Source organism: Danio rerio, chromosome 24, assembly GCF_052040795.2.
Source record: "Danio rerio strain M-AB ecotype USA chromosome 24, GRCz13ab, whole genome shotgun sequence".
NCBI lineage: Eukaryota > Metazoa > Chordata > Actinopteri > Cypriniformes > Danionidae > Danio > Danio rerio.
In genome coordinates, this window is record NC_141044.1 from 35,418,283 (window position 1) to 35,433,794 (window position 15,512).

General features: G+C 35.7%; 1 protein-coding gene across 1 annotated transcript in view; it reads right to left on the reverse strand.

The window, feature by feature from the left end:
* cubn (cubilin (intrinsic factor-cobalamin receptor)) overlaps nt 1–15,512 on the reverse strand; it is a 115,998-nt gene that overhangs the window by 70,611 nt on the left and 29,875 nt on the right. Inside the window, exons 20-26 of the mRNA XM_087309808.1 lie at nt 14,342–14,567; nt 14,123–14,253; nt 11,975–12,161; nt 11,737–11,897; nt 8,766–8,947; nt 7,468–7,624; nt 3,834–4,021 (exon numbers count right to left, since the gene is read on the reverse strand). Coding sequence (XP_087165934.1) covers nt 3,834–4,021; nt 7,468–7,624; nt 8,766–8,947; nt 11,737–11,897; nt 11,975–12,161; nt 14,123–14,253; nt 14,342–14,567 — 1,232 coding nt within the window. The remainder of the gene's footprint in view (nt 1–3,833; nt 4,022–7,467; nt 7,625–8,765; nt 8,948–11,736; nt 11,898–11,974; nt 12,162–14,122; nt 14,254–14,341; nt 14,568–15,512) is intronic.

Below are 15,512 nucleotides of genomic sequence, written 5' to 3' on the forward strand. Positions count from 1 at the left end.
TGATGTTAAAAATGGAGAGATCTAATAGCAGATCACAGTATAAAACATGCTTCATCCTGCACTACCCTTCCAAGAATAATTGACCTTTTGCAGGAACTACAACTAGTGACATCACATCAGTAATTCAGACCATCTGTTCTCCAGTCTTAGGAACAAAAAGTGTGCTGTGATATTGTTGGCCTGTGCACAAAAGCGCACATTCCACAATGAAGAAGTCATCAACAAGTCCAAAATACCCAGTAAAAACATCTGAATGTCTGTGTATGGAACAACGCTTATTATGGCTCTCTTAAAACAGCCTGAGGAGAAGCTAAAACTCAACATTTCTACAAGAGGCCCACTGATGACATCACTGTTTGGGTTGTCATGGTGACGAGTGAAAGGAGAGGAACTCAAAGGCCCATTTATATGCTTTCAAAGACTGTTAAGCTCTATAATGAAACTCGATGACAAAATGTCCAGAAAGAATGAGACTACTTGACCCTTAAAAAGAAGATAAGCTTGAAAAAGAAGTGAAGATGGCACTCAGTTAGAAAAACACTGAACTTTCTGTTCAAGTCAAGCAGACTAGCTTTAGCATTAGCATTCCCTGCTGAAAAATCCAGCTTAAACCAGCATAGGCTGGTTGGCTGGTTTTAGAGGGGTTTTGGCCACTTCCAGGCTGGTTTCCAGCCATTTCCAGCCTGGACTTAGCTGGTCAGGCTGGGAGATGACCAGCTAAAACCAGCTTGACCAGCCTAGCCAAGCTGGGAGTCCAGCCAAAACCAGCTATATCCAGCTTAAACCAGGCTGGTCAAGCTGGTTTTAGCTGGATTTGGCTGGTCATTTTCCAGCCTGACCAGCTTAGAAATGGCTGGAAACCAGCCTGGAAGTGGCCAAAACCCCTCTAAAACCAGGCTGGTCAACCAACTAAAACCAGCCAACCAGCCTAGGCTGGTTTCCATGTGAAACAAGATGGTGAGGAAATCACCAGAGCATTTTTATATTTTATCGACGAAGGGCTGGGCAATATGGCAAAAATGCAGTCTCAATAATTATTTTTCATACAGATCGATAACGATATATATTTCGATATAAGTTGTTAATGCTTCCAGATTTAAATGAGTATCCCAACAATGACTGAAGCCACAAAAATGACAGGGTCCATTAAATGGCATGACATATTTTCGGCTGATAAATTTTCAGTGGCCAAAAACAGCTTAGTCCCTTTATTATTCTGGAGTCGCCACAGCGGAATGACCCGCCAACTTACCCAGCACATGTTTTACCCAGCGGATGCCCTTCCAGCTGCAACCCATCACTGGGAAACATCCATAGACTCCCATTCACACCCATACACCATGGACTGGCCTACCCAATTAACCTTTACTGCATGTCTTTGGACTGGTGGGGGAAAACAAGAGCACCCGGATGAACCCCTCACCAACACAGGGAGAACATACAAATTCCACCCAGAAACACCAACTGACCCTGCCGAGGCTAAAACCACCGACCTTCTTGCTGTAAGAAGATCGAGCTGCCCCTTGCGCCACCGTAAGGCCCGGACAAAATTCAGTACATCTCTAATATCTACACACTTTTAGATTGCCATTGTTGTTTATTTCTGCTGTGTGATTGACTTTTAAATCAAGGTCCAGAGCTTATCATTGCTATTGAAATAAATTTTATCGCAGTTTGGTTTAATATCGTTTATCGGCCCAGCCCTATATCGAAGTCAGAGTGAAAGTGTAAGATTTGAGATACCACAGATACATTAATGTCTTTGATAATACAAGCATGGGCTGGCTCCACACCCCAGCAGATGGGAATGCAGGAAAGTTCACTCCTCTCCTTTCTTCATTTACATTTAAAACATCTCCCGCAACCCCCTGTTCACTCACCCTCCTCTTCACAGAATTGTCATCTCAAAATTGTCATCTGAATGTTCTATATCAATCCAAGTGACTTTATCTATCATGCTTGATATCATTTGAAGTGTCTCAGTGCGACTGGTACAATGGTCTCATTCTCAGAGAAATTAGACAGAGAAGTTATTTCTGTCTAAGGGCAACAAGGGGTTGCACGACTAACCTAGATAGGGTGCCTGACCCTTGTTTGAATGTAATGTTCTAAATTAGTGTACATGGGAAACCATTGGCTTGGCTAAACCTAAATTATTATAGAGCAGGGGTTCCCAAACTTTTCAGCCCGCGACCCCCAAAATAACAATACCAGTGACTTGCGACCCCCAATATCCTCTGAGGTGGTTATGAATACAGAAACCTTGCATGCAATGACGCAGACACACCAATTAAATTTGTGTCAGTGCTTTAAATGTGCCAAAAAGTATAACCTGATGTTATAAAATCAAAATGCATCTGACGCTATTGCTGCCTTTAATATAATGTAATTACCCCAGGGGTCGCAATTCAATAGAACTAGTAACTATAAGCTACTATAGTAACTATATAGTAACTATAAACGACTATTTTTATTTTCAGTATAGTTATGGATAAAATATGTTAATTCTTATGGTTTAATAAAAATAAATAGATTTTTGGAAATCACCAGGCGACCCCCCTTCATTGCCCCGCGACCCCTCAGGGGGTTCCGACCCCCACTTTGAGAACCACTGTTATAGAGAACAGTAGTCAGTTACATTTATAATAAAAAAAACTATATAAAAGTATTAGTCAATTACCTCTATTTAATAATCAAGATAGACGAGAGTGTGACAATGAGGGACACCTTCGGCCGAGGCGATTACTTTAAGCATCATGAGCACCCGAATGACCAAATGTAATAGTTACGAGTGAAGACAATAGGTTCAAACATTTATCTAAATTATATATTGATATAATCTTCTAATGTTTTATGATTGGAGTCAGATAAAACAAAAGATAAATATATTAATCTTCTAAACCACTTCATATTAAAATTGCAGTCAGATATGAGTTAAAGTTAAACTGAAACAACATTGTGCACTGGAAAGGCCGAACACGCATTGACACCTTTATCCACAAGTGGACACCTTCATTGGGCCAACTGGGTGGACCTTACAAAGGTTACTGTTATTCTCGAAAGCTTCTCAGTGCACCCTAAATGCATATATTGTTTTTTTTGCCAATAAGATTTCTAACAGGAATTAGCATTAATGCATAAATGGATATTTTCAGCCTAAGCTACTTGGAAATGCATGCCTTAGCCTACTATTTCCTCATGCAAATAGTAAAATATGTCGCTCTGGGTTCATGCCGTTGCAGGTTTCAGATGACAAATCCACTAAAGGGCACTGTCTACATTTTTGCGAATCTGAAATACGTTGCTGTTGTTTTGTTGTATGCTTCAGATACATGTCCCTCTCGTCCTCCATGAGAAAGAAGGGATTGTTGTCTAGATCACCTAGACACCTTGATTTTACAAGTACAACACAGTATAACATGGGGTACGAGTAAAATGACCACATCAGAAAAGTTGCCCATATGGAGATTAGGGAAGGGTACCGGAATTTGGTACTTATTATAAAAGACCGAAGTATTGATAAGCTCTGACGTTAACGGTTCTGCTATCGGCACTGGAGAATTATTGCTAACTAAACGTTACATACAGTAGCATAATTTAATTAACCAACCTGTTCTAATTTGCGATATTTTATATTTGTCTGCACTGTTGGCAATCTTATGTGGGAAATGCTTGTCTTGGTCTGCCCAAAAGTACAACAGCGAGCAAGTCAAGTATAAAAAGCCTTCACAGTGCTGATAACCACTGAGCCACCATGCCACCCCAGCTCTAATTAGGAACATTTAAAAAAGCACAATAAAGTCACCATTAGGTTTGACAAATGGTATGCTGACCTTTACATGGTCGTAGCCACATCCATCGGATTGCTCCACCTCAAAGGCTATGAATGTGTAGTTGATGGTGTTGCCCATGTAGGCCTGAATGGTCCAGCTGCAGTCGGCGTGAGATGGGTAGTCATTGGGATAGTTCAAGCTCTCGATCATTCCTCGACTGCGATTGGCAATCAGCATACCATTACAAGCTACAGGAGAAAAGAAAGCCCATGATATTAATAATATGAGATGGGAAGAATTCGGTAAATCAAAGAACTAAAGTTTTAAAAACTCCTTTGAACAGCAATATGTGCAGTTTTAAAGTACACATGAAATTAAAACTAACCATTTTGATTTTGTTAGCTCGGATTGATTGTTATATGGTGAACAATTCATCTGTGCATGTCATTAAGAAAAAAAAAATGGTTTGCCCTTGTAATCTTTCATTCTTTTCTGTTTGATTTTAGTTAAATGCTCAGATTAGGTCTGTCTGAGGTATTGGGCATGGCTAACATACTTGACCACGCCCCTCTACTGTCAGTTTTGACAACAAACAGAAATGGTGAGGAGGAGGAGGAGGAGGAGGGGTCCGTTTGGTGGTAATAACTCTCCCCATACTCTTTTTCAGATCTTTCTAAATAAAATGCATACTTTACCACATCCAATCAGCTTGCAGTAAAAAAAAAAACAAGCCAAGCCCACTCTTTTTCCATTTAATTTGCCGTTTCTCTAGGAACTGCATCACAATACAGAAAAAACAAACGGTGGCAGCTCCCAGTTCATGTGGATTTAAGTAGAGAGGTATTGTTGGCTAGAACTGGATTTGACCTTGCAGTAAAGTTTTAATGTCTGGGAAACACGCTGGCATTAAACTATTAACAGCCAAAGAAAAAGCAAATGAATGAGAGAAATCACAAAAGAAGACAGATAGTGGTGCGCCGAGCTCTAAACCGTGACATTTCACCCTCACAAACATAATTAAAACAAGACTAAAAAGAAGAGATCCAAAACAAGTCGGTGTCCCCTGGATGAACTTCACCGGCAGATACAAAAACAAAGCATAATTCATGGATGATTTAAAGCCACAGCGGATAAGTAAAGTCTAATTTTTATTAACAAAAACAGTACCATGGAATATTACTAATATTACATGTTTAGTTGTATAGCTCTTTTTGGTGTAGAATTTGTTTATGTATATATATATATAGTATATATTTAGTCTATCTCTGTCATTTGTTCTTTAGTTTATCCTTTTTTACTAGTTAGTTTATCATTTTTACTATTATTGTTGTTGTCATTATTACTATTTTTACTATTATTATTATTATTATTAGTAGTAGTAGTAGTATTTAACAACTTCCTGTATTTTGTTTATTACATGTATTTTTTTTTATGCTCACTGTTATATGTTGATCGTCTATGTCAGACCTGGGCATTTTACGGCCGCAAGGTCACATGCGGGCCACTGGACTTCTTTGATAGACCTGCATGAAGTATTTAGTTTAGGACCTTGCAATACACAGGTCTAATATTGCGAGTCAACAAAAGGGGACTTTCACATATAAACGTCTCATATAGCGCTCAGTTTTTATTATTTCAAATGGAGACACCCGGGTTTAGCGCACAAAAAGGTATGGAGGGGATGCACATGTGGTGCGCTCACATTTCCAGGTGCCACTGGATTTATTTAAGAATAAATAGATATATAAATAAAATGAACTAAGGTGAAGCAATCAAACAAACAACTCTGGGGCATTCATATGAAGTTGATATTGTGATGCTGGTCTTTTTGTTTAATTTTTAAATTAGTTTATTAGTTTTAGTTTTTATAAATGTTTATTGAATAGTTTCACAGAATTTTTTATAGGTCTGGCCCTCTAAAACTGCCCAAGAGTCTAATGTGGCTTCTTGAAAAAATTAATTGACCACCCCTGGTGTACGTCATACTTTTTCCATTCACATAATTACAAAATAAAAGAACAACAATTTGATAAAGTACCATGGTATTTTTAGGTTTCTGTGAATGCACCATGGTATTCTTTAAAGGTTCAGGACACCCTGGAGAACTTTTTTTTATATTAACAGATTTGTGTGTGTTGAGCATCAGTTAAGACAATGTTAGCACCTGTCAGCTTTAATTGTGGGGAAAACTGGATAATTTTGAGCTTTTGTCAGCTAATTTCAGCTTCCGGGTTTAAAATGATTTTTGGGGCGGGATCAAAATCGGCGACGTAGCGCAGTACTGCAAGTGCAATGATGACGCGTCGGTTTCTCATTATTATTCATAGCGGAGTTTTCTTATCCTATGAGAAGAGCCGGCTGCTTAATTATTCATGAGACCTGCCAGACCTGCCAGAGTCAAGCCCGAGCTGTGAGACACGTCACGGACCCACGGCACACAGTATTTAGCCGTTCATGAAGGCTAATATGAGTTTGTTTCCATCATCCACGGGGTTTGTTGCATGTTTTCCCCCGCAATCTTGTCAGGGCCGATCATACAGCTAAGCTGTGTGTGTGCTGCTAGCATTTTTGTCGGGAGAGCAGCACAAGAATTAGAGAATGGCGGACGCTGTCTTTTATCAGGAGTTCGTTCACATTCAGACACATCACTGTGCTGCTGTGTTTGCCTAAATCCTCCAGATTACCAGCAGGACTAATGGTTAAAATAGACAGGTCAGGAGACCTGCTGCACTGAGTCTGCTGGACACGGGGATTGAGGGAGAAGTCCTCATTTATAGGGTTTACATGAACACACTTATCTTTATAATGATATAAATTGTGGTTATGTGTATATGAAATTACGAATAACAAATGTAGCAGGACATTAAATCACTGTTAATTTCTTTGCATTTTAACTTTGTAAACTATAAACTCATGCGATCTCCTCACGGTTTGTCTCATTTTGTGAGCTAGCTTCGTTCGCTCACGTTCTCCCCTGCTGGCTACGCCCACTCCTGCCCGATGCTCGCGGAGCTCCACGCCCATTAATCATGCATCTTTTGAAAAAATTCTGAAGTAGACTTTAACCGAAAGTGGGGGGTGTCATGGCCCTTTAAAGCAATAATTTGAAAAATGTGGAATTCAGTGAATAAATATTTTCTGACAGTATTGTTTTTGTCCTCTTAAACCCAGATACATTTACTTCAAAAGTAAATTAACAATTATTTATTTAATTAATTATTAATATCTTAAAGAAATTAATGAAACAATGTATTTGTATAAAAATGAAAACTTGCTTACTTTGTACTCTGTACTTATTACGATTATATGAAATAATGAGTGTTAACACATAATATTATTCTGTTTTAATTGATTAAAACCTCTTGCTGACAAATGGGTTAATGCGAGTTATATGAAAGACAGTGACAAATGCTTGAAGATTTAAAATGACGATTAATCTGTATTAAATTGTATTGTATTTTATTGCAATCAGAATTGGATTGTATTGACATCCCTATACAGGTTTTTTAATATGCTATAAAATAATTCTTGTTCTAAACATGCTTGATTATATACTTTTTTATTATTAAAAATGTATATATGATTACACTGAATGCCATTTTACTGGCTGTCTTCCATAAATCAGGGTAAACTTCAGTGTGTTTTCTCTGGTTGACAGAGGTTTTTACACTCATGTGTTTCAAGCGTCACTCACTAGAATGGTAGTTTGCCAGAAATCCGCCAGTGTGGATGATGCTGTCTGTACGCAGTTTCACATACATGTTCTCTCTGGACGAGCTGATGGGTGCAGGAATCTGATTTCCGCACAGTTTAGCCAGTTGATGAGCATTACTATTGTTGCCATCATACACCTGGAACATACACGTACATAACACCAGAATCACCAATGAGCCAATAGGTAGCACAAGCAGTTTCCCTTAGCAAAATGACTTCTTTTACAACACTTAAAATGTCTGAAGCAGTACCAACATTTGATATGTGGATCGTGGACAAGATTTTACATTGAGAAAAAATCCATTTTATCAAGGAAAGGAAAGAGCATGGCTGTTTCTCAATTCCAAGAACGCAGAGAACAGACTTGTGTTCTTGTGGAGAGCGGTCTTGCCAGGTGTCCTCGGAAGAACGAACTCAGGAGACCGCGAGGGCAGAGAACGCATCCTTTGAGAATTAAGATGCTGCGTTCTACCTGATGGTCACATGACCTTCACGTGTTTTAAATGGTAAATTATTTAAACATTACAGCCTTCATACAACGATTTATTGTTTTTTCCCTTTTCAAAATATATATTTTGCATAAATACATTATAAATATATGTTGAACAATATAAATAAAACGGATTTTAATACGAATTTCAGCAAACAAACACCCTTAATGTGTTTATTCCTTTATTAAGATGTCCATGGTAATGTTTACATTCACCGTTTCATTTAGGGAAACTCCTGAGGTAAATAATTCATATCTATGAGCTTTAATAATAAATCTAGATAAAATGCTGTGCTTCCCACCTCCAGTCGCAATGACTTCTGGGACTTCCAGAGCGAGTTCGGTGCTCAAGTCTGCATCGGTGCGTCCTCGATATCAAGAACACATCTGGAAAGTTTCACGCGTCCTCCGTACTTGCGGTCTTGAGTATTGGAACTGAACTGCTGATGATGATGTTTCACGAGAACACGAGGACGCAAAACCGCTGAAGAACGCATATTGAGAAACAGCCCATGACTTTTTCTAATGATGTGGGAGTCATTCGTTAAATAATTTGGCAAATCTGCAGATTGTGCTGGCGATTTGTATTTATTTTATAGATTTTTTTCAATCTAATTTATTTGGAGAGCATGTCTTGTTTTTAGTTGTCATTACGGTCTCATGCATGTTGATTTGTAACCACCAGTTTGTAAAAACAATTGTTATATTATACTGTACAAAAGCAATAATAATAAAAAGATTCAAGCTTAATAACAGGAGTCAAAAACTCTAGAAATCTGTCTTCTAACCATCAAATAGTCAAAGTAGCAGTCCACGGTGTCCTCAAGGTGAAAGTCTCCAAAGCTGAGCTGGATTCTGCTTCCTGCGCTGGTTTTGATGTGCCAGTAGCATTCGGCATTGGCAGGATAGGGAAGAGGGTAGTTGGGAGATGTGAAACCTCCACTGCTTGTGGTCAACGTCCCACCGCAGCCTATAACAGAGACATGCAACAAGTTAATAGTTGATAAGTGGATACAGTTGCAACACATTCACTTGTACAGCTATCTTCGTGGGGACTTCCCATGGAAAAATGAGTTTGATACTATACAAACTAGGACTGCACGATGTTGGAAAGATTTAACATTGCAATATTTTGTTTTGCTCCATTTTATATTCCGATATGAACACAATTTGGTCAGATAGCTTGAACAGATCTATTTGGGGGAAAAAAATCATTCATTTTGTCTGATTTAGGATTAGTCTGGAAGATTATGGGGATTGTTATTAGGAAGATAGAAGTGAAATATTTTACATCACAGTATTCAGGGACAGAAATTGAATAATCAAATAAAAAATAACACAGTATTGTCTTTATTTACTAAATAGTTCAATAAATACATCTTTATTAGATACAAATAGTACAATTTCATGTGCCTGAATGCTTGAAACTCTGGTGCCTGAATGCTTTAAGAACACATGCAAATGATAAACTTTCACTACATTTTGGTTAAACTCTTCCATGAATCTAAAACTCTTCAGGTTCTGAACTGTGGCTCCTTATAAACTATAATCTCAATTTATAAACTCAACATTGCACTTCCTGCAATGTGACTATTGTGGATGTGCACGTTACAATATCAATACTGAATTGACATGATGTGCAGCTCTAGTACAAACAGTATATTATATCCCTTTACTCCAACACTACCCCAAAGGCCGACCGTCACAGGGAACAATACACATTTTTACATTTTCAGAATTCATTATGTTTGATTTATGAGCTGTTTTTCATATGTTGACCAAAATAAATGTCCCCACAAGGTCAAAAATTACTGCCATTGCTATACTTGTATACATTTGGTCCCCACAATGAATACAAAGTATACAAACACAAATCAGTGTCCAGGCACTTGCACATTAAAAATAAGTATTCTGCTTTGCAACTGGATTCACTTATTATTTGTAAAATTATAAATATTTATAATTTAATATTTACAATAAAACGCACAACTTCAAAGAGTAAGTAAAGCAAAATGTGTTTATATATGCAATTAAAATGTATTAAAGTAAAGATTTAAAGTTAAAATCAAATATAATTACAGTATCCACTCCAGGGCCCCCCGAGGTAATTTGTGACTTCAACAATAAATTTAGTTCAGTCAGAAAATGTTCGCTATCTAGGAAGTGACATGCATCTGCTCAATACAACATAAGCTGCGATTGAAGGCTGCGCAGAGAGTGAGTCAAGTGACATGAAGCGAGTGGTGCAGGCAGCCGAAAACATTTGTATATTTGTATAGATATATTTGTATAAAAGGCCTTTTGTACAATGCACTGGTATGGTTAATAGGGATGCAATGATTAGCCGATTTCACTAAATATATAAATATATATATATATATATATATATATATATATATATATATATATATATATATATATATATATATATATATATATATATATAAATATATATATATATATATATATATATATATATATACATATATATATACATATATATATATATACATATATATATATATATATATATATATATATACATGTATATATATATATATATATATATATATATATATATATATATATATATATATATATATATAAACATTAGACAAATACTCTTTTATTTATTCTTATTTTTATTAATTTATTCATTGTTCTGTCATTTATTTTCATTGTAAAATTATCACTCATGTCTAAATCCAATTTTTTAAAATTAATTTTTAAGTCCAAAGAAAGAAATGGTCTATTATTAGTTTTTTATTAATATTTTGTACTGTATAAGGTTACTGAGCAGCAAAACAACACTTTAAAATCTAAGCAGATTTTCTAAACTAGTAGTGTCTTGAATTTAATAAACGCACAATAATGATGATAACTGTGAAACCATGATTATTCTTCAGACTTTATAATCGTACAACCGAAATCTATAATTGTTGCATCCTTAATTGTTACGCAGTTCAAAACATAAAATATGAATGTGTCTGAATGTAGAAGAAGCCTGCTTAAGCAATACACTGATTTTGTTGTGCTTTGAAATACAACATTTGAATATGTTTGTAAAAAAGCCACAATGCACAATTCACTGATGTTATGTAGTTTAAAAATACAATATATTAACGTTTTAATGTAGAAAAAGCCAACGTGGGTGTCTTAAGTAGCAAAAATACAGCATATGTATGTACACTTATATGTTGTTGTGTCATCACTTACATTGCAAGTCATATCTCTTCGGCTCTTCATTTAGAATGCTTTTCATAAACTGGCCCCCATGACAAACTAATTGAATAGCCCTGATAGCCCGGAACTACACAATACACAATACACACACACACACACACACACACACACACACACACACACACACACACACACACACACACAATACACACACACACACACACGCGCGCACACGCAGTAGTCAAAATTAGAAGTGGATCAAAACCTTTCATCAAAATTATCCTAAAACTATTGAATAACACCCATTCTTGTTTTAGGACAATTTTGAAACACTTTTTTGATCCACTTCAAATGTTGATTATTTCATATATTAATTATAAAACAAATTATTATTTAATTTAATTATACTTCTTAAATTAATTATAATTAAAAAAAATTATTTTTATTATTTGGAATATTTCAAACCCCACAAAGGCTAGTCATTTAAAAATATTTAAATAAATAAAAAAACATTGTAGCCTGGCTTATTGGTGTGTTGCCAAATATGAATCTGATGAAAACAAAGCACACATGTACCTGTCTGTGTGCCATCCCAGTGGGCTTGGAACCCTTTATATGTGAGTGAGTGGTCCGATCTGAACTTCATCCACAGCCGATTGCTATGGGACACTATTATAGGTGGAGCGTTAGTTCCGCAATATCGACCAATCAGAGGTGACGTTTCATAGCCTCCATCTCTACAAAAGAACGGAAGAAGGGTTTAAAATCAAAACAAAACCTACCAAATGACTGTAGAGGCAGGAAAGCTCCTCACCTGATCTCCAAATAATCAAAACCACAGGAACTGAACCCTTCCAGTTGAAAATCAGTGAAGTTGAGCATGATCTGCATGTTGACTTCCACTATGATCCTGTAGACACACTCTCGATTGGTAGGGTAATTATCGGGGTAGTTTGGCGAGCTCAACTCCCCGGTGGATGTTCTAAACACCTTACTGCAATCTGCATGGATAATGTACAGAAAAATGAAATAGAATAACTAGATGTGATGCTAAAATAATACACATTTTATTCCTTTGGATGTCTCTACATACAGCAGAATGATAATTAAGCTGACTTGACTTTCTAAAAAACCTCAAGATTTACTATGAGGCCTGATATGGCAAGCAGATTTAACATTTAGTTCTTATAACTTACTAGTATGTAATTTTATGCTACTAGTATTTATGTTATTTATTTATTTATTTTATTATTAATTTTATACTTATTTTTTCAGGGTTTTCACCTTTAATGGATAGGAGAGCAGAGATTATTGACAGGAAAGTGTGGGGAGCAGAAAGAGGGGAAGGATCGGCATAGGAACTTGGAATCGAAATCAGGTTGTGAGCACTGAAGTACATGTGTCAATGCACTAACCACTACGCCATTGGTGTTGACTGCTGCTAGTCATTTTTGTATTCACAAATATCTAATAGTATAATAGTACACATTAGGTACCATTTCTTATTTATTCAATGCTAGTACTTATTCATTACATACTTAATGTTAGTTAAACATTTACAAGTGTTTTAAGTACTAAAATATAAACAATAAGTACTAGTAGCAATGAATCTGATACTAGTACATTTTATGGAGTAAATGCCAGTGTAGCTTACCATAAATGAGTAAATCTAAGTACACGCATAAAAAAAACAAACAAACATAAAAACATTTTTAAAAAGATTCATATTATATTATGCCAAGCTTTAATTTAATTTTAAAATGCACTTATATCTATTTTACCACATGATTTTTTTATTGAACTCTACTGTTGCCATTTTGAATAGTTATAATATACAGTAAGTATAAATAATAAGATAAATATATAATAAAATTAATAGAAATGTGACATAAAATAAATAAAAGCAGTTTTGAATAGTAAGATATCACCAATAATGCAAGCAAGTGGAGTAATTGAATGGACTAAAAATCTAATAGTTTCAACAAATAAGTGCTAGTTATCTACTGAATACGTATTAGTAATACTTCAAAATACCAACAGAATTCATAGTCGGAATTGAAACGTTAATACCTGAATGACAGATCCCAATAGAAAACAGAAAAAAATTCACATGCCATTAATAACAACAGAAAAGTAACTAGTTAATAAATGGATAAATGAACCAACAAATAAATAAACAAATAAACAAACTAAATAAATAAATAGAGTAACGTGTTGCTACTGAAATTAGTGCTAACATTTAACAAACAAATAAATAAATGAATGAATAAATAAATGAACCAACAAATAAACAAAAACTAAATAAAAAAATAAATAAAAAATAACTTTTTGCTACAGAAATTAGTAGTAACATTCAACAAACAAATAAACAAAAAATAAATGAATGAATGAAACAAAAAACAAATAAACAAACAAAATAAATAAATAAATAACTTGTTGCTACTGAAATTAGTACTAACTTTCATTAAACAAAACAATAAATAAATAAACAAATGAAGGAATAAATAAATAAATGAACCAACAAACAAATAAACAAAGAAAATAAATAAATAAATGAATAAAACAACAAACAAATAAACAAACAAAATAAATAAATAAATAACTTGTTTCTACTGAAATTAGTACTAACATTCATCAAACAAAACAATAAATAAACAAACAAATGAAGGAATAAATAAATAAATGAACCAACAAACAAATAAACAAACAAAATAAATAAATAAATAAATAAATAAACAAAATAATTAAATAAATAAATAAAATAAAATAAATAAATAAAAGTAGTATTCTAAAGAATAAGTGCTAAACCATATTAGAATTGATAACAGTAGCATATAAAAATATTAGGAATTAGATCTCAGTATGTTTCACGGATTAAATGTTAAAATAGCTTGCCATGGTCAGTTTTTTTTTTGCTTTTCAAATTGGATTTTCATAAGCAGTTCCTGCAATAAAATTATACCTGTGGTGGCATTGATGGAGATATAGTCGGCGGAAAAGCCTTCAGCAGACAGACTGGAGTCAGAGACCAGCAGAACAGTCATCAGACTATCAGTGCTGGTTAAAGAAGGAGGAACTGATCGCCCACAGAACCTGAGCACAAAAACAACCAACACATTCATTTACACATCTTCAATTAAGTCATGATTGTGGACTAAACTGTCATGGAGGCTGTGTTTACCTGCCCAGAAGAGTGCCGGTCAGTGCTGTGCCGTTATCATAGACATCCACATAGTCGTATGCGCAGTTGGTGTGAAACTCCATGTTGAAGTAGGAGAATGACAGACGGATGAGGTGTCCGGGTGGAACAGAGATGTACCAGGTGCAGTTTGCTCCATGAGGATATTCAGTGGGGTGTCCTGGACTGGTAAATGAGCCTGTTGGTTCTGTGAGAGTTTCACCACAACCTGCAAAAGGGAACACATGGCATGAAATAAGCTTTCTGTTGGGATCCAAACCTACACTTACCGGCCATTTTATTAGGTACACCTGTCCAACTGCTTGTTAACGCAAATTTTCTAATTAGCCAATCACATGGCAGCAGCTCAATGCATTTAGGCATGTAGACATGGTCAAAACAATCTGCTGCACTTCAAATAGAGCATTAGAAAGAAGATTTAGGTGACGTTGAACGTGGCATGGTTGATGATGCCAGACAGGCTGGTCTGAGTATTTCAGAAACTGCTGATCTACTGGGATTTTCAAGCACAACCATCTCTAGGGTTTACAGAGAAAGGTCTGAAAAAGAGAAAATATCCAGTGAACGGAAGTTCTGTGCGCAAATGCCTTGTTAATGCCAAGTGTCAGAGGAGAATGGCCAGACTGGTTCAAGCAAATAGAAAGGCAACAGTAATTCAAATAACCAAACTTACAACTGAGAAGAGCATCTCTGAACAAACAACACGTCCAACCTTAAGGTAGATGAGCTACAGCAGCAGAAAACCACACCGGGTGCCACTCCTGTCAGCTAAGAACAGGAAACCGAGGCTACAATTCACACAGGCTCACCAAAATTAGACAAGAGAAGATTGGAAAAACATTGCCTGGTCTCATGAGTCTTGATTTCTGCTGCAACATTTGGATTGTAGGGTCAGAATTTGACATCAATAACATGGAAGCATGGATTTATCCTGCTTTGTGTCAACCGTTCATGCTGGTGGTGGTGGTCTTATAGCATGAATCATCTCAGACTAGTTTATTGAACATGATAATGAGTACACTGTACTCAAATGGACTCCATAGTAACCAGATTTGAATTCACACCTCTGGGATGTGGAGGAATGAGAGATTTACATCATGGATGTGCAAATCTGCAGCAACTGTGTGATGCTATCATGTTAATATGGATCAAC